The sequence below is a fragment of the Dromiciops gliroides genome, chromosome 4 (assembly GCF_019393635.1).
Source record: "Dromiciops gliroides isolate mDroGli1 chromosome 4, mDroGli1.pri, whole genome shotgun sequence".
In the NCBI taxonomy this organism is placed as follows: domain Eukaryota; kingdom Metazoa; phylum Chordata; class Mammalia; order Microbiotheria; family Microbiotheriidae; genus Dromiciops; species Dromiciops gliroides.
Genome location: NC_057864.1, coordinates 450,214,128 through 450,236,285, shown reverse-complemented (window position 1 = coordinate 450,236,285; position 22,158 = coordinate 450,214,128). Strand labels below are relative to the sequence as shown.

The 22,158-nt window shown below is 42.6% G+C and overlaps 1 protein-coding gene across 5 annotated transcripts in view; it reads left to right on the top strand.

Annotated features, from left to right (window-relative positions):
* The window catches only part of GJA5 (gap junction protein alpha 5), a 33,716-nt gene extending 12,160 nt beyond the window's left edge, over positions 1–21,556 (top strand). For 3 of the 5 annotated variants that reach the window (XM_043962451.1, XM_043962447.1, XM_043962448.1), the window contains one exon: positions 20,441–21,556. In XM_043962451.1, the coding sequence (XP_043818386.1) occupies positions 20,475–21,551 (1,077 nt within the window). In that variant the 5' untranslated portion in view covers positions 20,441–20,474 and the 3' untranslated portion in view covers positions 21,552–21,556. Of the gene's footprint in view, positions 1–10,643; positions 10,718–20,440 lie in introns of all 5 variants that reach the window. The other 2 variants (XM_043962449.1, XM_043962450.1) reach the window with 1 other exon arrangement.
* Positions 21,557–22,158: the final 602 nt, after the last annotated feature.

Below are 22,158 nucleotides of genomic sequence, written 5' to 3'. Positions count from 1 at the left end.
TCTATGTTCCCACATGTATCACACTCCCTGGCATATAGTGGAAGCTTAATAAATATTTGTTGAATGAATGAATGAACCCTCTTGTTTGGAGATCTACAGTGAACTTGTCTTCCACAGAATCCTGCCTCATAGTTAGTAGACATAACAATATGCCAACTCATTTGCTGTCATCATCAGCATCCCTATGAATAATATTTTTATTGGGAACCAGAAATCTGCCAGATGCCATTGAGAACCCGTGGCAGGGAATAAATTTAGATGCAGTCATTACCAAACGGATTTTTAATCTAATTTTGGCAAACTTAGATGAGCTCAACAATGATACCAGGAAGCAGAGGGAAGAAGGGAAATAAGAAGGGATGTTGTATCCCTATCTGTGTGTTTCACAGAAGTTGCCAGCCCTATTTTTGCTGAGTGAATAGCTCTTAGAAGCAGGTGGAAAGCTAGTGGATTCCTTCTCTCTTGACTGGTTGGAGAGGCACCATAGAAACTGGATCCTCAGACTGGTTCTACTGCTGACCTCTCAGGTGACCCCCAAACAGGTTGCTTGGCTTCCTCTAATACTCTCAATCTCAGGGTCTTGGTGTTAGCCCAAGTCTAATTCTATTAACATGGGAGAAAGGCTCGTATATCCCTCGAGGCAATGTGTTTGAATGCCTGCTATGCTACTTATTATCAATATGACCTTGGCAAAGTCTTTTTTTTTCTTAACATTTCTGGGACTTGGTTTCTTCATATATAAAATAATGTGGTTGGACTACATGGTCTCTAAGGTCCTTTCTTTCCAGATCTTGATCTATGATCTCCATCCTGCATCATTCAGCTGCATTGCCTTCCCTGCTGTGCTAATATCACGTATTATGTAACTGTTTTATTCATGTATACCCTGTCTCTCCAACTCGACTTAAATGTCTTTTTTTCAGAGAGCAACTGTCTTCTACTTCTTTGTGGTCTCCAAAGCACCTAACACAGTCACATAGAGAGTAATCAGTGAATGCTTATAGAATTAAACAAAATAAAATGGACTCTCAGACTACTTCATATACTATCCCAATATAAGGAATACTTTTCTATTCATATAGATTGTAGATAACTAAAGCTAAGCCTTTTCCAATTGGAAATCTAAGAACTTATATGTCTTGCCCTGGAGGAAATGACAGGTTCTTATAAGGCTTCTTCCCAACCAGACAAGGAGAATATGATTCTCTCTATGACTATTTTGAAGCTTTAATGAGACTTCTTCATATGGGACTTCTCATTCATTCATTCAACAAACTCTTATTGAGATACTTATATACACATCCAATACTGGGAGATAAAAGAGAAATACTATTCCTTTCTTCTAAGGAGCTTATCATCCATATGGGGTCATGTAACTGAATGTAAGGGCCACAAAACATTTGGCAACAGTAAAAGGTTATATATACCTATATACCTGGGCAAAAAGGGGTCATGAATGGGAAAAGTTTAAGAAGCCCCAATTTAGTTGGGATGACAGAAAACCGAACTGAAAGCTTTTAGAAGAGAGGGAAAATATCTTGCATTTCTAATGTTTCCTCCATGGCAACCACACAGTACTAGGCACACAGTAGATCCTCCTCCATGGCACATAGTAGGCTTTCAATAAAAAGACTTGTCAATTGATTGATTAACATGAAACAACTAGAGAGACACCCTTTGGGCAACCTCACCAGGTGTGAAGTGCTTGTTTGTTTATATTAATTCTGAGATTTAAAGTGTCAGAAAAGTCATTGAAGGCTAAAGGTTGGTCCTCCACTTTGAGGTGACAAGGGGAGGGGATTACCAAAAAAAAACAAACTGTAGTGTGTGGAATGGAAGGAGTGACTCAGGCTTTGGGTACATACTAATCCTGTGACTGCTTGGAATTGTTTCCTCTGGAACTACATGCTACACAAAGGGACAACAGATTAATGTATGGAAGAACACTGGACTAGGAAATAAGAAACCTGTGTCTTATTTTTGGCTTTGTTCAAGGTACGAGGTCAGCCCCCTGAGGAGCCATAACAGAGAAAGTCAATACATAACTCCTAGCTTCATGCTCATCATACACAGGGACAGTTCCTCTGTCCCCATCCCATATGCCACCTCAGCTTCATTTTGAGGATCCCAGACCAGCACCCTTGTAGTAGAGACCACTGGGGGTTTGACTTTGTCCAAAGTCTTTCCCCATGTGCTCAGGCTAATGATCTATTACTCAACTAAAATCACCAAGTCTGGATTTTATATCTACTTATTTTTGCACATATTGTTTTTCTCCAGCAGGAGAGCAGGGTCCTACTAGTAATGAGGCAAAGCCTGGATTTGTTTATAACATAAATGATGAATTACAATTAATGATTTTATATCATCAAACTATGGTTTATTATCATACCAGTGAAGAAGAGATAGGAAGCTGATCAACTCCAGAGTTTGAAGAATTCTGTCAGAATAAAGTCTCAAAATTTTCATTTTATCTTTGTGTCTCCAGCACCTACCATGGTACCTTATTAACTATCAAATAACCAATAAGGTATTTATTAAGTGCCTACTTTGTGCCAGGTAGAAACAGCCATGGTGCAATGCACAGAGGATTACTCTCAAAACCATAAAGACCTGGGTCAAATGCTACCCCTGAACATACTGTTTGTGTGACCCTAGGCAAGTCACTTAACTTCTTCATGTTCTAGCCGATTTATTAAGATTATAAGTTGCAGGGGGCAGCTAGGTGGCGCAGTGGATAGAGCACCGGCCCTGGAGTCAGGAGTACCTGAGTTCAAATCCGGCCTCAGACACTTAACACTTACTAGCTGTGTGACCCTGGGCAAGTCACTTAACCCCAATTGCCTCACTAAAAAACAAAACAAAACAAAACAAAACAGATTATAAGTTGCATAAAAAATGCTGATCTCCTTTGGTCCAGGGAGTTTTCTCACATAGGAATTCCCTATATCAATGAAATCATCAGTTCAGTCTCTTCCCCACTATTGGCTAGACTTTGCAGATACATAGAAAAAAGTATGACAGTCTCTGTCCTCAAGGAACCAAAAATCTACTTGATATTACATGTTCTTGGAAAACCAAATACAGGACATATACAAAATAAATATACTGTGATGCTAGCAAGGGAGATGGAATTAATGATGGGGTTCTCAGAAAAGATTTCTCAATACTTGAGTTGAGCCTTGAAGACAGCTAAGGGTTCCAAGAGACAACTCAATGGTGCCATGGATAGAGCACTGAGCCTGGGGTCACAATAGACTTCAGTTCAAATCCTCCCTCAAATATTTCCTAGCTTGGTGACCTTGGGAAAGTCACTTAAACTTTGTTTATCTCATATTCCTCAACTGTAAAAGAAGGATAATAACAACACCTACCTCATAGGGTTGTCATGAGTCTTAAATGAGATAATGTTTATAAACCACAGTGCCTGACATAGTAGGAGCTAGATAAATGTTAGAGAGGCAGAAGATTTTAGCTGTGGGAGCAGCTTATGCAAAGCATGGATTTGAGAAATGGAATATTATGAACAAGGAACAACAAGGAGGCTGAATTAGCTGGGGCATAGAATATGTGAGGGGGTGTGTAGTTATCATGAAAAGATGGACTAGAGCCAGGTTGTGAAGGGCTTAAAAATACCAGGCAGAGGTATTTAAATTTATCCTAAAGATAATGGGGAGCCACGGAAGCTTTTTGAGTGGGAGAGTGACATGATCACACCTGAATTTAGGAATATCCATTTGGAAGCTAGGTGGGAAATATATTGGAGAAGGGAAAGACTGGATTAGGGATACAATAGTCCAGGTGAAAAGTGGTAAGGACCTGAACAAGAGTGGTGGTGGTAGTGGTATAGCTAGAGGGAAGGGGGTGGATACTGTAATGAAAAAGACTTCCACGTGTCTCTGGCATCTCAGCAAATATGGAGGGTAATTCCTGAAGAGGATCCATATGATCAATAACTTCTGTCTCTGGACCTTTTCACATTTAAGCAGCTGTCAGATGGTAGTAATTTGGACCTCCTTTTGACCGCATCTGTGTGCAAGCCAGGGAATCAAAGATGAAAGGTCTTTCCTATTTCCTGCTTCCAGGAACAAGGAGAATCTTCCCTACCCCCACACCCTTCCCCCCAACCAGCTTCCCTCTCTTCTGATGAAGAATCATCCCTAATAACTTCCTTCCTGGGTTTCTAAGACATTCCACTGCTGTAAACATTTCTTATTTATTCTAGGTAGGATTCCTGAGATCTTAAGGGAGTTAAGAGTAAGGCTTCTTGACAGCCATGGCAAGTATCACATCCTTTGGCAGCAATTTCTATTCTTTCTGAGGAACTCATAAAAAAGGCAGACTGGACAGTGAAAGAAACTTGGAGAGGATGGGACATTAGTGACTGATGACCTCCAGATAATTAAAAAAAACAAACCCTATTTCAATTAATCAATATTTCTCCCCCAATCTCCCTTTCTGCCACCTTTACAGAAAAAGAAAGGAAACAAACTCCTTGTAGCAAATATGAATAGTTAAGCAAAGCAAATTCCAGCACTAATCATGTTCAAAAGTACTCGTCTCATTCTGCATCTTGAATTCATATCATTGGTCCTCTGGAATTGTTGTTGGTTATTGAATTGATCAGAATTCTTTAGTCTTTTGAAACTCTTTGTCTTTACAATATTGTTATCATGTAAATTGTTCTTGTGATTCTGCTCATTTCACTTCTTCAGAATACTTTGAAATAATCTGAAATTCACTTCTCTCTTATAATTTTATTTTCATTTTCCTTCTTCCCTTTTCTTTTTTATATTCTCGCTTCTTCCTCTTTTTCTCCTTTCTCTTGTGTCTCCTTTCTTCTGCTGCTTTCTGTTTTTCTCCTTCCCTTGTTTTTCTTCCTCTATCCAGCCTTTCTTCTCTTTCCCATTTTCCTTCCTCTTGTAAAGCATTATTCCCCTTTGCATATAAGATATCTGGTGATTGCAAAAAGTAGAGAATGGACTTTGGTGGCAGAAAATAAGCTTTTGCTTAAAGAAAAATACAAATCGGGGGCAGCTAGGTGGCGCAGTGGGTAAAGCACTGGCTCTGGATTCAGGAGTACCTGAGTTCAAATCCGGCCTCGGACACTTGACACTTGCTAGCTGTGTGACCCTGGGCAAGTCGCTTAACCCCCATTGCCCCGTAAAAAACAAAAACAAAAACAACAAATCAATTTATGAAAGATATAAAGTATTAACTCTTTTATATGGATGTGAAAGGGTGTAGGGAAAAGGGGCTTTTGTTTATGGAAAAATTAATATAGGTTAAGTTTAAAAAAAAAAACCTACCACTTTTCTATTGAACAGATTGCTAGGGAGGCTGAAGAGAGAATTAACAGAGAAATGCCTGAGACTACCAGACATTGTGGTGCCTCTGCTAATTTGCTTGTAACTAGTTTTTAAGAGTTTCATAAGTTAAAACTGATAAAGTGGTAAATCAAATAATTGTTTAAAACCTATAAGATGATTAAATAAGAATTGTTGCTTTTATAACTAACATAAGGTAGATGAGTCACTGAGTATCAAGAGAACCTGATTTAACCCTCTTGAATATATTGAAAAAATAGCAGAAAAGATGGAAGGAGCAGGTTAAAAAACATAAGATGGGGCAGCTAGATGGTGTAGTGGATAAAGCACTGGCCCTGGATTCAGGTACGACCTGCGTTCAAATCTGGTCCCAGACACTTGACATTTGCTAGCTGTGTGACCCTGGGCAAGTCACTTAACCCTCATTGACCTGAAAAAACCCAAACCAAACCAAACCAAACCAAACCAACAACAACAAAAAAAAAAAAAAACGTAAGATGAAGCCTCTCTGCTGATTGCTGATTGCTCTGTACTGCCATCTCTGGTTTGATAGGGAGAAGCAGAAGGGAAAAGGCTTGAATAGACTTGAAGTTGATTGGACAATGAACAACATTCTATGGAATAGAGAGCTAACTGGGCTCATCTGCATTGCCCAGGTAGCCAACCCAAGGAATTTTGCTATAAGCACTGCTTTGCAGATACAAGATACTGAGAGCCAATTGGTTAATATAGCATCAGTTAGTTTATTTGTCTGGTTTATATTGTCCAGAAGGCCATGGAGTTTTCCTTTTCTTTGGCTTAAGGGAACCACTTATCATTATAATAGAACAAAAGGTGAACATTTAGCAGAGAAGCACCTTTGTCTGGTATAAATTGCTTATGAAGGAATCCTGGATGTCCAGGATTGGAGTCTAGAATCACAAATTATCCCAAGCATTTGAATTATCCTCACTCATCTGACCCCCTGCTAAGTTTCTATACATATATGCCCACTTTCTCTTATGGATAATGTTTGCATTGGTGGGAGAATGTGACTCAGGTTTATAGGTTGACCACAATGTATTCCTACGTTGCCTTTTACTAAGTAAATGATACATCAATTAGTGTTGATTTTACCTTGTTATTAAGTAAATGTTTTATGTTGAACAGTTAATGATGTAATCATTGTGAATGACCACTTTTGTGTAGATGGAAAACACGCTCTTATGGGCTCAGGTGCTACAGTAATGATTAGAACGATTGCAATCTCCTCACAACAGGGGTACCCCAAGAGAGTCTGAAATGTAGCTACATGATGGTAGTCCTTCTTTGGGAATCCCAAAGCAAACCAACCCAGAGAGTGAGTGGCTCATGTTCTGTGGAAGGGGCTATAACTATAGAGGTCCATGATAAGCACCCCATAAAGAGGTAACACTTGTATGTTGTCTTATTCCCTTCCTCATTCTCTTCTTTCTTCTCTCTCCTTCCTTTTCTTTTTACTGTTTTCACTTCTTTTCTGTCTCTTCCTCATACTTTCATATATTCACTTTCCTTCTTGCTGTCTCACTCTATTCCTCCCTTTTTCCTTTCCTTCTTCTATCTTTTTCCTAAAACATCCTCCCTCAAAGTTGGCCACTCTGTGTGTGTGTGTGTGTGTGTGTGTGTGTATAGAGATACATTATCTCTGAAGGTGTTAAAGAATGTGTGGGTGCAGAAGAGTTGACAGACCATTTAAATTCCTTATCTTCTCACTCACTTTTCCTTTTTGGTGAACTCTCCACAATTTTCCACATTTGGAGTGCTAAGGAAAAGGACCCTTCACCAGCTAAGGAAAGGGAAAGCTAACTACTCTTAGAAAGGGAAAAGCAAAGCCTAATAACCTACAGTCCCCTCTACATTAAGGAGACAGACTGATTGCTTACCTCATTCAGCAATCAGTTACCAGATTGTTGTCTTCCTTCCTTCCTTTCTCCCTCCCTCCCCCCTTCCTTCATTCCTTCATTCTTTCCTTTGTTCCTTCCTTCTTTATAAAATGAAGGTTTTGGACTAGATAAAGGGAGAAAAACATTTTTAGTAACCAAGAGCTGTAAGTGATCTCTTTGTCACGCAGATTTGCTGCATTTGTGACTCAGTATGATTTTACTGTAAGTATTAATGCATTCTCCCCAGGGATCTTATATGTGAAAAGGGGAGAGTACAGCCCCCATTTTTGAGAGGACTATTTCTATAACGATTGTCCAATTTTATACTTGCTTCATCAATACTCTTTCTAAAAGGTAATTAAGTCTGACTGATAACAGTGGGAAGCATACCAATGGGGGCTTGTGATTTTCAGTACTAGAAATCCCATCAATCCCCCCCCCTTTTTTTTAAGTGAGGCAATTGGGGTTAAGTGACTTGCCCAAGGTCACACAGCTAGTAAGTGTTAAGTGTCTGAGGCCGGATTTGAACTCAGGTCCTCCTGACTCCAGGGCAGGTGCTCTATCCACTGCGCCACCTAGCTGCCCCCCATCAACCCTTAGGGAGGATCAGCAGTCATCTTTCAAGGAACTAACTCAACAATTTGAGTGAGATGTTGGGGAAGTGGAAGTGGCCTTGGAGAAAGTGCTACAAGAGGTAGTAAAAAAATATGGATAAAGAAACTGAAGCTCAGAGAGTGACTTGGTGAGGATTATATAGCATATAAGTGGAAGAGTTTGTACTTGAACTCTGGTCTTTGGATTCCAAGTTCATTGCTCATTCCACTGTACTTCAAGGTTCATAACTGAAAATAGTATAATGGGTCACCACCTCCTAGGGGAATTTACATTTTAAGAGAAGCCATTTTGTTTTGGATCTGTGGCTTAGTTGACAGAGAGCTGGCTTTAGAATTGAGAAGACTTGGGTTCAAGTCTAGTCTCTGACACATATTAACTGTGATCTGTGGTCCTTGACTAGTATCTAAGCTCCCAGTGAGAAACTTGAGTTATCAATGAAATTGAAGGTAGAAACAAAAGAACACATAGAATGATCCATTGTTAGCCTTGAAAGAGCCCAAGGGAATTTTAGTCTTAGCCCTTCTTACTTTAGAGTCAAGCCAGAGGGGAGCCAGTGGCCCCGGGGTATCAAGTTACTGGCTCACTCTGAAACAGCTGGATAGGAACCCAACTAAGACAAGAAATAGGATCTCTTGACATTTTTTTTTTTTGGTGGGGCAGTGGGGGTTAAGTGACTTGCCCAGGGTCACACAGCTAGTGTCAAGTGTCTGAGGCTGGATTTGAACTCAGGTACTCTTGAATCCAGGGCTGGTGCTTTATCCACTGTGCCACCTAGCTGCCCTGAATCTCCTGACTTTTGATCCAGTGAGCTTTCCATTAAACCACCAAAGGGTCTTGCCCCAAACTCAAGTAATAAAGCTCTAATAATAAAATTTCAATTTCCAGTAATGAATGCATGGAAGCCTTCCCTGTACTCTTCTAATAATGAAAATAAAACTAATAACAGGCTACACTTATATACTGTAGAGTACTAGGGTTACAAAACACTTTGCATACATATCAAGATAATAGGCCTCAATAGGCCTTAGAGTTTATCTAATACAAGCCCCTTATTTGACCAAAAAGGACACTTTGGTCCAGGCAGGACCTAAAATCACAGGGGCAAAGCCCATATTCAAACCCGGGTTTTCCTCAAACCTAGTATTCTCTTACTCTATTTCTTTATTTAATTTGATCTTTGAGACAATGGTGGGGGAAGAAAGGGAGAGAAGGTATTGCAGGGATTTTTATTGCCCATAATGAAATTGTGGCTCAGAAAGTTGAAGCTACTTTTCTTTTCTTTTTTTTTTCTTTTTGCAGGGCAATGAGGGTTAAGTGACTTGCCCAGGGTCACACAGCTGGCAAGTGTGTCAAGTGTCTGAGGCTGGATTCGAACTCAGGTCCTCCTGAATTCAAGGCCAGTGCTTTATCCACTGAGCCACCTAGCTGCCCCAGAAGTTTTAATTTATTGTGTACTTTTGTTTGGTTTTTTGGTGAGGCAGTCGGAGTTAAGTGACTTGCCCAGGGTCACACAGCTAGTAAGTGTCAAGTGTTTGAGACAGGTCCTCTTGACTCCAGGACCAGTACTCTATCCACTGTGCTACCTGGCTACCCCTTTTTTTTTTAATCTTTTTTTTTTTTTCAGTGAGGCAGTTGGGGTTAGGTGACTTGCCCAGGGTCACAAAGCTAGTAAGTGTTGAGTGTCTGAGTCCAGATTTGAACTCAGGTACTCCTGACTCCAGGGCCGGTGCTCTATCCTCTGTGCCATCTAGCTGCCAGAAGCTGCTTTTTAAAAGTCACACACTTAGCAAGTGAATTTGAACTCAAAGCCAGGTCCATTGCTCTTATGTTTCACCATGCAGTTGTTGGTCAGTTGTGTCTAACTCTCATGACCCCATTTGGGGTTTTCTTGGCAAAGATACTAGAGTGCTTTGCCATTTCCTTCTCCAACTCATTTTACAGATGAGGAAACTGAGGCAAATGGGGTTAAGTGACTTGTCCAGGGTCACACAGCTAGTAAAGGTCTGAGGCCAGATTTGAGCACAGGAAGATGAATCTTCCTGACTCCAAGCCTGGTGCTCTATCTATTGTACCACCTAACTGTCCTGCACTAGGCTGCCCTTACTCTGCTGATCCTTATGTCAGGATGTCACTGCATGCCCAGAGGCATGTAGGAAGTATGTGTCAGGAGCAGGATTTTAACCCAGGTCTCTTTGATCCTTGTTCATCTACTTCTTTAACTGCTATTTATGGGGATGTCTGCTATCATCCATTCTATCTTTCCCAGAAAAGTATCATGTAGGCCCCTGTATGTTTAGGTGTGGGGTAAAGGTTGTCAGCAGCAGACTCCCTCTGAGCACAGCTTTCTCACTTCCCATGATTCTCCTAAATGTACCTTCCCATCCTCCCCAGGAAAGCTCTGTGTTTTAGTTGATGAACTTGCCAGGAGAATTTTTATCTGGGAATTCTTCCAGGCCCTGCCACTTCCAGGCCACAAGGCCTGCAGACACAGCCTTTGTTCCTCTAGCAGGAGAGCCAGCCACATCACAGATTAACAGCCCCTCGGCTTTCTGTTGGGCTCCTGGGGCTGGTCTTTCTCATCCCCACTTTCTCAGAGGAGCTTTAGCAATTGCCTGGGGACTGGGAAGCCAGCAGCCCACTGACAAGTAGGGCTCAGAGCCAGAGGGGAGCATTTTCTTTTGGTTCTGCACATCTTGGGGGCTCTTATCTTTCCTCTTTGCAGCAGGCTAAGCAGGACAAAGCCCTGGGTCATCTGGTGAGGAAAAATGTAATAACCCTTCCCTCTCTTCTCTGACCACAGCCCTCAAGTACAGCTAAGAAACTGTCAGAGCACCAAGTGGGACCACTATGAACCCTGGCCCAGGGTAGCTCAAGGTAGGACTGGGATAGTAATTGCAAAGGAAATTGGGAGGAGGACAGTCAGTGATACTGACATATTCCAAGGAATTCTCCCTTCCCCATCATTTTAGGAAGGGCCCAGCCACACTTCCCTTCACTCAGGTCTGGATGCTTCCTAAAAACCCTCATCCTTCTTCTCTAGTCTTACTGCTTCCCTTGGGTTTTCCTTGCCTCATTGATGATTCTCTCCTCAGGACCACCCTTTTGGGAAGGGCTTCAGCCATGCTTCACACCACTCAAGCCTGGATTCTCTCCAGACTCCTTTGGGATTGCCCCATTACCCTTCCTCTTCCCTACAGCCCCTTTCAGTTCCCCTTTATATACTATTTTTTCCATAAGAATGTAAGCTCCCTGAGGGTAGGCACTGTCTTGCTTGCTGGTATTTGTACCCCACCCCTATGAGTGACAGGTAGACCCAGGCAGTCATTGGTGTGAATAGCTTCATAAGTTTACAGAGAAACTGGTCAGATGAGGCCCCCATAGAGTGATATGTGTGTTAGATACCTTACACAGTTGTCTTTCCACCCCGTCACAGTGCCTGAAACTCCATGGCTAAAGATGTATAACTCCAGGTTAGAGTGGAAAAATCAGGAGTCAGGAATTTTTCAGTCATATCCAGCTCTTTATGACCCCATTTGGAGTTTTCTTGGCTAATACACTGGAGTGGTTTGCCATTTCTTTCTCTGACTCATTTTACAGAAGAGGAAACTAAGGCAAAGAGGGTTAAGTGGTTTGCCCAGCATCATCCAGCCAGTAAGTATCTGAGATCAAATTTGAACTCAGGTCTTCCTGATCTTATACTGGGACACCTAGCGACCCTTTGGAGTCAGTTGTGTAATCGGAAGCCTAATCACAACTTCTCAGCTTCAGTTTCCTCATACATAAAATGGAGATAATAATACTGGGATTATCTCCTTTAGGAGGTTGTTTGGGGGGAAAGTATTTTGCAAATCTTAATGGACTCCTTAGAGGGCTGTGAGAGATGATGTGAAGGTAGAATCCACAAGACTTGGAAGACTATCTATGTTTGAATCCCATCTCAGATTCTTTACTAGCTGTGTGACCTTGGGTAAGTCACTTAACTTTCTGGATCTCAGGATCCTCATAGGTCAAATGAGAGAATTGGATTTTGTGATCTCTAAGGTCCATCCCTCTCAAAACGTATGATCCTTCCTATCACTGGGGTTTCAGAGAGACCGAAAATCCAACAACAATCCCAAGGTTGAAAATATGGGTGAATTGAAGGCTAGTGGTATCTTCTACATGAAGAATAGGTTCAGGGGCATATGGAAGAAGTGCCATTTTGGGCATGACAAATTTGAGATGCCAATGGCACCTCCAGGTGAAGTTCCTAGCAGGTAGGGGGTGATGACGACTGAAGGTAAAATGGGAATAACTATATTGGCACCACAGATCTCACAGGTCTGTTCTCAGGAAATCATTTCTAAAAGTGCTATTAGCGTTATTGTTGTTATTCAAGAATCCTCTATTAAAATGCAAATAACCCCAGGGGAGATAATATTTTGAGCCATTATCCACTGCTGGTTTGGGGACATTAATTAGTTGACCACTGTCTGAGAGCAAGAAAGTCCGCGGGAGCGTCTGGGTTCTGGGACCCCGATGAGCTCTGTCGTGGAAGAGATGGGGGAGGTCTTGAGGTACCCGGCTGGCGCTTTTTAAAAAGCAAAGCATCGCGCGGCGGGGGAGCCGGGCCAGATGGGCAGGATCTTACTAATGACCGCTGGCTGACGTCTATCGACCACTTGAAGTTTCCCAGGAGTTCTTTGAATGTGCAGAGGCTGCCCAGGGAGGGCTGTATGAATACGCAAAGTCTTATTATCCCCATTCTACAACTCAGGAAACCCAGATGGAGATGGGTTAAGTGATTTGCCCATTGTCAAACAGCGAGCAGGTATCCGAGACAAAATTGGAACCGGTTTCTATCCCGGCTCGAGATATCCTTTTAAATACACCACATTTATGTCTTAAGTCATGGCCCAAGGATTCAGAAGGACCTGAGTTCAAATCCAGCCTCAGACACTTGACCATTACTAGTTGTGTGACCCTGGGCAAGTCACTTAACCCAATTGCCTCACCTAAAAAAAAAATAAAAATAAAGACGCACTTAGGCGTCACAGTAGATAAGAGTGTTGGACCTGGAATCAGGAAGACCTGCGTTCAAATCCAGCCTCAGACACTAGCTGTGTGACTCTGGACAGGTCACTTAACCCCTATTTGCCTGTTTCCTCATTTATAAAATGGGGATAATAATAGTACCTACTCCTCAGGGTTGTTGTGAGGATCAAAGGAGAGAATACTTATGAAGCACTTAGCACAGTGCTTGGTACATGGTAAGAGCTGTATAAATGTTAGCTGTTATTATTGTTGTTACCCAGATGTCACAGTGGATAGAGCATTGGACCTGGAGTCAGGAAGACCTGAGCCCAAATCCAGCCTCAAACACTTAACAGCTGTGTGACTCTAGGCAGGTCACTCAAACTCTCTCTGTCTCAGTTTCCTTATGTGTAAACTGGGGATAATCATAGCACCTACCTCATAGGGTTCTTGTGGGGGGGTCAAATGAAATATCTGTAAAGTGCTTTGTGAATGGTTGGTAGCAAGCATCATCCCTGTGTGCAGCCCCCCAGGACTGGAACCTCATTTGTCAGTCTCTCTACCCTCCGTTTCTACCCCATTACAGTTAAGTAAAAAAAATAAAGTGCAAAGTCACTGTTAGGATCAATGCACTAGCAGCTCAAGGAATCAGGAAAGGTTTCATGTAGAAAATGGTAGTTGAGAAGGAAATTCAGGATTCTAAATGGCAGAGGTAAGGGATATTGGAGGGATAGAGCCTGTGGAAAGGCACAAGTCCAGGAAATGGACTGTGTTGTATGGGGAGTTATAAGAAAACCAGTATGGTTGGACCTCTGTGTTTGTAAAAGGGAATAATGTGTAACAAGTAAAAAAAAGTATAACAAGTAAGGAAAGATAGATTGGGGTGAGATCGTGAATGACTTTAAGTACCAAATAGATATTTAATATGAGAGGTAATAGGGAGCCAGTGCAGTTAATTGAGTAGGGGAGTGATATGGTCAGACTTTAGGAAAATCATTTTGGCAGTTAGAGCAGAGACATGAAACTGAAAGACCAGTTAGGTCTCTAGGATTCCAAGTTATTATTATATGATTAAGCCCTACGATTTTATTTTTTCAAATGCTGGAGTCATTCATACTCCACTTCCTGCCACAGTCACCTCCCTGCTGTTGGTGAACAATAGACCTTCACAATTGATGAAAAATTGATGAAGTGGAGCTCCCGGCCCATCCAGTAGCTGGCATGGAGGCCAGTGGTGGAATCTGATGGCCACTTTACCTAGATTTGATAGGGAAAAGGCTGTTTCCAAGGTAGAGAGGATATGGTATTTTTAGACAATTAGAACAGGTTGAAAAAATCAGTAGGCATAGGCTGCTGTTTCAGGCAGAACGATTCTTATCCCGGCAAAAGCTTCTTTCAGCTCAAATGCCTAGAGTGCTTTAAAAATAATGGACTGCCTCCCATTGAACAGAAAGCAGTTAAGTCAATCAGCTTTGGAGGTGATTTTCCTGAACTCGTGTGGACTGCTGGGGTCTGATTGTGAGCCACCCTCTCTTTGTCCCCGGCAGAGTCTAATGGCTTTGAAATTCCCCCTAATGACAGCTTTGCTCACTGAGCTTAAGAAAGGAGTGGGGAATAGAGAGGAAAGAAAACAGGACTGGGGGTCAAAACTGAAGTCTGAATCCTGGCCCCTCCATTTCCTTCTGCTTTTAGGACACTGGACCAGCCCTTTAACATATCTATGCCTCAGTTTACTCAAGAGGAGTAAGATGAAGAGGTCAGACTGGTGATTCCAAGGTCCCTTATGGCTCTGGATTCTGTGAGCCTCTGGCAAAGTGATTTCTGAAGTGGTTCCTTTCCAGTTTTGAATCCAGTGTTCTTGCATCATAGGATTTCTTTCTTTTCTTTTTCTGAGTTCTCCTCCTAACTGAATGTATGACCCAAGAGAAATGGATTCATTTTTTCTGATCCTCAGCCCACACCCCTGGCAAATGGAGTCAGTCTCATTGTACTTTAAGCAATAAGCTCCTAAAAAACTGTGTACACCGAATTCTATTTTCTAAGTGTACCTATGAGGTATCATGTACAGTAGTAGACTTTGGTATCAGGAAGACCTGGGTTCGAGGGTGATCAATCTGTCAATGCAAACATTAGCATTACTTAGCCTCTCAGTCACATGGGTAACTCTCTAAGACTAAATTATAAGAGGAGCTATTACTTTCCATTAGAGGGGAAAATTTCTGGCAGCAAGAATTCTTTACATCAATTTAAGCAAAGATCTAAATTACTTTCTGCTTCCTTGGAAGGCCTCTGGGCAGCACATTGTATGCTGGGCATGGATTTGGAGTCAGGAAGGTCTGAGTTCAAATACAATCATGTGACATCTGCTGCCTCAGTTTCCTCAACTGTAAAATAAGGGTAATAATAGTTAACACTTCTATAGTATCTACTCTGTGCTAAGTGCTTTACAAATATTATCTCATTATATCCTCACAACAATCCCAGGAGGTAGATGCTGTTGTTATCATCACCAATGTACAGTTGAAGAAACTGAGGCAGAGGATTAAGTCACTTGCCCAGGGTCAAACAGCTAGTAAGTGTCTGAGGCTGGATTTGAACTCAGGTCTTTCTGACTCCAGGACCAGGGGATAGCACTGTGTTACCTAGTTATTTTTTTGTTTGTTTTGTTTTGTTTTGTTTTTTGGTGAGGCAATTGGGGTTAAGTGACTTGCCCAGGGTCACACAGCTAGTAATTGTTGTGTTGGTAAATTGTTGTTTAGGCTGGATTTGAACTCAGGTCCTCCTGAATCCAGGGCTGTTGCTCTATCCACTGCACAACTTAGCTGCCCTCACTGTGTTACCTAGTACCACTGGTACACAGTAGATGTTTAATAAATTCTTTTTTACCTTCTTTTCTTCCAAAAACCAACCAAACAAAAAACAATACGGGAACTGGATAGTTTGAGGAATCCTATTAGGCGCTCTTATAAAGCAGACTCCCTCTGGGAAGGGGTCTGGGGTGGGGAATGGGGGCAGTGGGTGAAAGACAGTCATGAATTAGTGGCATGAATACTGACTAAGGTGTGTGTGTGTGTGTGGGGGGAATACAACAAACTAAATTGTGCCACAAACTAGCCATGTGACTCTTGGACAATTCATTGGTTCTGTAGCCTTCCTGGATTTGTTACTGGTGTAAACTCCACTCTCTGACTCAGAGTTGGGAACATCCGCTGGGACCCTAGAGATGAAAACATTTGCAATGATAAAAGCCGTTTCTTATTTGTGCAGTAGAATCTTATTAAGCAAAGCACCCCTTAATTTATCTTTTATACAAATCCATGTGGGCAGATATTTGGTTTACTTAACGTGAGGAATTCCTGTGTTGAGAATGTGCTGCCTCACAGGGATTCAGAAAGAATTTCAAAGCACTTGGAGAATTAGAAATGCATCTAAGTATTTGAGGGATGACCCAATATCATTGGTTCTATCTTTACCTGGGGAAATTGAAGAAGATGCAGTGAACGGAGGCGTCCCCAAGGCATGGGGCGTTGTTAATAACAGAGCCAAGAAATGAATCCAGGCCTGCTGATCCCAGCTGCTATCTCTTCAGACTCTGTGCAAACATTATGCTATTGTACCAACAGTGTCCAATGATATCTCCAGTTTGGGGAGGACAAGGAAGGGGAGGAAGAGTTTGTACACAACGGTGGTGTGGTGAAACCACTTAATGTGGTCATTTAAATAATGGGAAAGTAAATGTCACCACTTGTAAAGAGAAGTGTTAAACCAAGGGTCCCTGGTTATGCCATCTTGTCAAAGACAGGTTCCTTTGTGATGTTGGAATAGATGAGAGATGACTTGGAAACTATGAGAAGGAATTAGCTCAGCTTGCTTAGCATGTGAAAGGAGGTGAGAACAGTCAGTCAGCCAATAGCAATTTATTAAATCCTACTATGTACCAGGGACATAGAGTGTTGGGCCTGGGGTCAGGAAGACCTGAGTTCAAATGTGACTTCAGACACTAACAAGTTGTGTGAACCCAGACAAGTCCCTTAACCCTGTTTGCCTCAGTTTCTTCATCTGTAAAATGACCTGGAAAAGAAAATGGCAAACTACACCAGTATCATTACCAAGAAAACCTTAAATAGTGACACAAAGAATTGGACACGACTGAAAAAACAATTGAATGGGGCAGCTAGGTGGCGCAGTGGATAAAGCACCGGCCCTGGAGTCAGGAGGACCTGAGTTCAAATTTGGCCTCAGACATTTGACACTTACTAGCTGTGTGACCCTGGGCAAGTCACTTAACCCTCATTGCCCTGCAAAAAAAAAAAAAAAAGAAAGAAAGAAAAGAAAAAAAACAATTGAACAACAACTACTATGTGCCAGGCATTGTGCTAGGGAGACAGAGAAAAGTAAAAAGCAATCTCTGCTCTCAAGGACCTCAGAATCTAATGGGCAAGATAATGGACAAACAACTATGTACAAACGAGGTAAAATGCAGGAAAAAATAGGAATAATCATCATTCTCCGCTCTTAGATGTGACACGATGGAAAGATTGCTGGCCTGGAGGAGGGTGGGGAACCCTAAGAGCTAGATTCCTATCCAAACCAGCCACTGATTTGTTGAGTAAGATTGTGTCAATAAGTCCAGATAAATGAAACTGAGGAGCAGGGGTAGGCTTGCCCCTTTGTCAGCATGGGAGCTTTCCTACGTGGGCAGTGAGTATTCAAACACAGAGATTCTAAGGCCAGAACCCAGAGAACAGCTGGTGGAAATTATAGTTTGGGGTAATAATTGCTACTATACATATACATATATATGTGTATGTATATGTATAATTGCTAGATATATCAGCAATTACCCTGACCTATAATATATATTACATACATTATTATGTCGTATACATATGAAATATGAATATATGGAAATATACGATGCCACAAATCCATTGGTACTGATGCCAACTGAAACCAGCCAATATAGTTCTGGAGAGGTTGGGCCATCAAAGCATTGTGGAGGTGCATTTAGCAGGCATGGATTCAGACAAGTTTGAAAAACCACCTTAGCATCTTTACTCTTGGTGATACAGAAGCTTATCTTTTCAATATTTATCTTCCTGTGTGGAAGCCTTGGGCAATTCACTCTACTCAGAGTCTCTGTTTCCCCATCTGTCAAAATGAGCACATAGCACCTGATAATCCCCAAGATGTACAATACCATGAATTCAAATCTAGAGGAACAGGCAGTTTTGGGGTACTACAAATAATGTATTTGGGTACTACAAATAATGTGTTCCCCACATCTCTCCCAGTCACTCCTGATTGTAAGCCTTTGGGTAGAACCAATATGCAGAGACTCACAGCTCTCTCAACTGACTTGCCAGCACTGGAGTCTGTTCATTGCTTCATGTAGACTGAGTTTTTTGTTGGGGAGTGTCTCATACACCTTCTACCTAACCTTTCAGGTTGTATGTATGTGAAAAATTGCAAATTCGTGTAATTCAGTGTTTAGCACAGTGTTTAGTATATAGTAGGCACTTAATAATTGTAGAAATTTCTATAGAGTTCCCAAATTCCCAATTCAGATTCTAAGGTACAAGACAAAATCTGCTCATCCCAGCTGACTCTGCTCTGGGCTGGTATATGTAACATGTGTATGTGTTGGGATGGGGGGTGGGAGGGTAGAGGGGGGCGGAGAGAGGAATTGGGCTCTAAATCACAAAATCATCCCTATACACATTCAGATACAATGCATAATCAGGTTTCTATTTTCTGCACTTGCTTTTCTACACATTATATCACTCAATCTCATATTAGTTCCAAACCCAGAAACCACCTGTACTCACAGCACAGGATCTGGCATGTAGTAAATGCTTAATAAATGTTTGTTGACTGACTGACTACACTCTGAACGCAATCCCAATTACCCTCTACTCTCCTTCTTTAGTTTTTTTTTCCCCCCAACATAATACCAGGGTACTCTTTTGATAAGAAAGCTACATTTTTTTGTTTTTGTTTTTGTTTTTGCAGGGCAATGAGGGTTAAGTGACTTGCTCAGGGTCACACAGCTAGTTAAGTGTCAAGTGTCTGAGGCTGGATTTGAACTCAGGTCCTCCTGAATCCAAGGCCAGTGTTTTATCCACTGCGCCACCTAGCTCCCCCCCCCCCCCCCGGAAAGCTACATTTTAACAATTTCCTCAGTGACCACTCCCAAGTTACTCTCTCAACCATCAAATCAACCAACACCATTCCTGAGGCCACATCCCAACATTCCCAATACCTCTATAGAAAAAAGGACAGCTACCTTTCCCTGCAACATCTGGGGCACATCTGTCATCGTTCCTTCCCTTCTCCGTCCCAAAGCATCCAAAACTCTTGGGGCTTTGGGGGCAGCTAGGTGATGTAGTTGATGGAATGTTGGAGTCAAAAAGACCTGAGTAAAAATCCTGCCTCAGATACTTTCTAGCAGTGTGACCACAGATGAATCCCTTCAACTCTGTCAACCTCAGTTTTCTCATTTGCAAAATGGAAATAATAATAGCATTTACCTCACAGGATTGTTGTGAGGGTTCAAAAGAGATTTCTCTATATAGAGCTTATATGTGCTTATACACACAACACACATATACATGTATATTTATGCATATATGCATGATGTGCACATGTGTATATAGAGATGGCTATGTGTATGTATATGCAACACATACACACATGTAAATGTATGATATGGGTTTATATATACATATCTGTGTAGTGTGCATGTGTATGTATATATGTTGTGTGTATATGAATGTGTATATATATGTTATGTGTATGTAGATGTATATACACATAATAAGTACAGAAAGATCTTTTTACCCCTCACAACAATGCTGTGAGGTAAATGCTATGTTTGTATGTGTATTATGCATGCATGTGTGTATGCATGCATGCTATGTGTATATATGCATATATATCTTGAAAACTTTAAAGTGCTATATCAATATTACTGCTCCTCCTCCTTGAATCTGGGTTCTTTATCCACCCAAACCATCCAGTCCTCTGATGTCTGAGTCTATACAGGTTTCCCCTGGGTCTCAAGGCAAGCAGAAAGCTGTGTGACTGCCCCCTGCTTGCTGCTACCATCATCTTCCTTTCAGGGATCCATGATTTCAGTGGTGAGAGTAGATTCTCCAGTGATGCGAATCTTGACTGGTCTACACCTTCATAGATACTTTTGAGAACTCCTGTGACTCAAAAATGTCATCACCTCATATCTGAGCTTCTGGAAACAAGTCACTCTGAACTTGGCTGACTGAGTTGGTCCTCAGATGATAAATAGGACGTCTGTCACCAAGCCCATACTTGAAGCCTTTCCAACTTGAAGTTGGAAAGTTCCCACTTGTCCACAGTTGGCATAACCTTTGCAAATCCACTATCACCTTCATTCTACAGTGAGACATGGAAATGGAACTCGGGTGATGTTAATTATCAAAATAGAAGCAGTTTTAAGGACAACTAAGTCATGATTTGGAGTTTTAATGATAATAGCTCGTTCAAGCATATTGTGAACGTATCCTGGATCTCAGCATTTCTCTCCTCTCTTTTCTCTCTTGTCTGCAGAGGTGGCGGTACCCTTCCTTGCAGCTGAGGAGAGATGGGTGACTGGAGCTTCCTCGGGGAGTTCCTGGAAGAAGTCCACAAGCATTCCACGGTGATTGGCAAGGTCTGGCTGACCGTCCTCTTTATCTTCCGAATGCTAGTGCTGGGCACTGCAGCAGAATCCTCCTGGGGAGATGAGCAAGCCGACTTCCAGTGTGATACGTTGCAGCCTGGCTGTGAGAACGTCTGCTACGACCAAGCCTTCCCCATCTCCCACATCCGATACTGGGTGCTACAGATTATCTTCGTCTCCACGCCATCCCTGGTATATATGGGCCACGCGATGCATACTGTACGCATGGAGGAGAAACGAAAGCTGAAGGAGGCCGAGAAGGCCAAGGAGTCCAAAGGCGCAGACACCTATGAGTACCAGGCGGAGAAAGCTGAGCTGTCCTGCCGGGAAGAGCTGAATGGAAGGATCATCCTTCAGGGCAGCCTGCTCAACACCTATGTCTGCAGCATCCTCATCCGTACCGCCATGGAGGTGGCTTTCATCGTGGGCCAGTACCTTCTTTATGGGATCTTCTTGGAGACCTTACACGTCTGCCGCCGGAAACCCTGCCCTCACCCCGTCAACTGCTATGTGTCTCGACCCACTGAGAAGAATGTTTTCATCGTATTCATGCTGGCCGTGGGGGGTCTGTCCCTCTGCCTTAGTCTGGTGGAACTCTACCATCTGGGCTGGAAGAAAGCCAAGCGTCACTTCGCCCAGCCTTGCCCCGGAGGGGTGGAGGCCAGCCTGCCTCCGTCTCCACCGGGGGTGGGCCAGAACTGCACGCCACCCCCAGACTTTAACGAGTGTGTAGACAGCAGCCCCCGTCAGAAGTTCTACAGTAGCCATTTCAGCAATAACATCGCCTCGCGGCAGAATACAGACAACTTAGCCACAGAGAAGGTCCAGGGCCGAGAGGAGGCTGGAGGGAGGGCTTTTCTGCACTTGCAATACTCCGAGGCGCCCGAGGTGGCTAATGGGGTTTCCAATGCCCACCGCCTCCCCCATGGTTACCACGGTGATAAGCGCCGCCTGAGCAAGGCTAGCAGCAAGGCCAGGTCAGATGACCTGTCGGTGTGAGCGTGCTTGGGATGGTCGCAAGGGGCGCGTGGGGTTGGGGGTGGGGGGAGGGCTGGGAGTAGGGATGGATGTCCATGTTGAGCCTAAGCATTAGGTGGGGGCCCTCGGTTTCCTCTCCTTGCTGCCCTACTGATTTTTTTTTTCATGAGAGAGCTCTGATCATCATAACCTTGCTCCTTTATCCAGAAATGGGCATCGTAAAGGAAGAAGAGAGGCTGGGCACCACACCTGTAGTGCTTGTGAGGGGAGCTCTCTCCTCATCTTCACATGCACCGAAGGTACACGGGAAGGACATTTCAAGAGGACTGAAGTGGGACAAATTTGGGCTGGGGAGTGATTCTGGGACAGGACACTTTGCAAAATCATTCGGAGGTCCAGGATTTTGATTTATGCCACCATGCAAAGGGCACACTTTTTGCCCACTTTGCCAAGAACATGCAAGAAGGCCCAGAGTAGTCAATAGCACCTCAGCTATCCCCATCATCCACATGCTTACTACAGCTTTAACAAGTACCAACTTGGCAAGTCTTGGTGGAATGCCTGGACCCACTGAGTCTCTTAAGTTATCTCAGCCTTATTTGTTCCCATGGAGGCTGGTTTGTGAGAT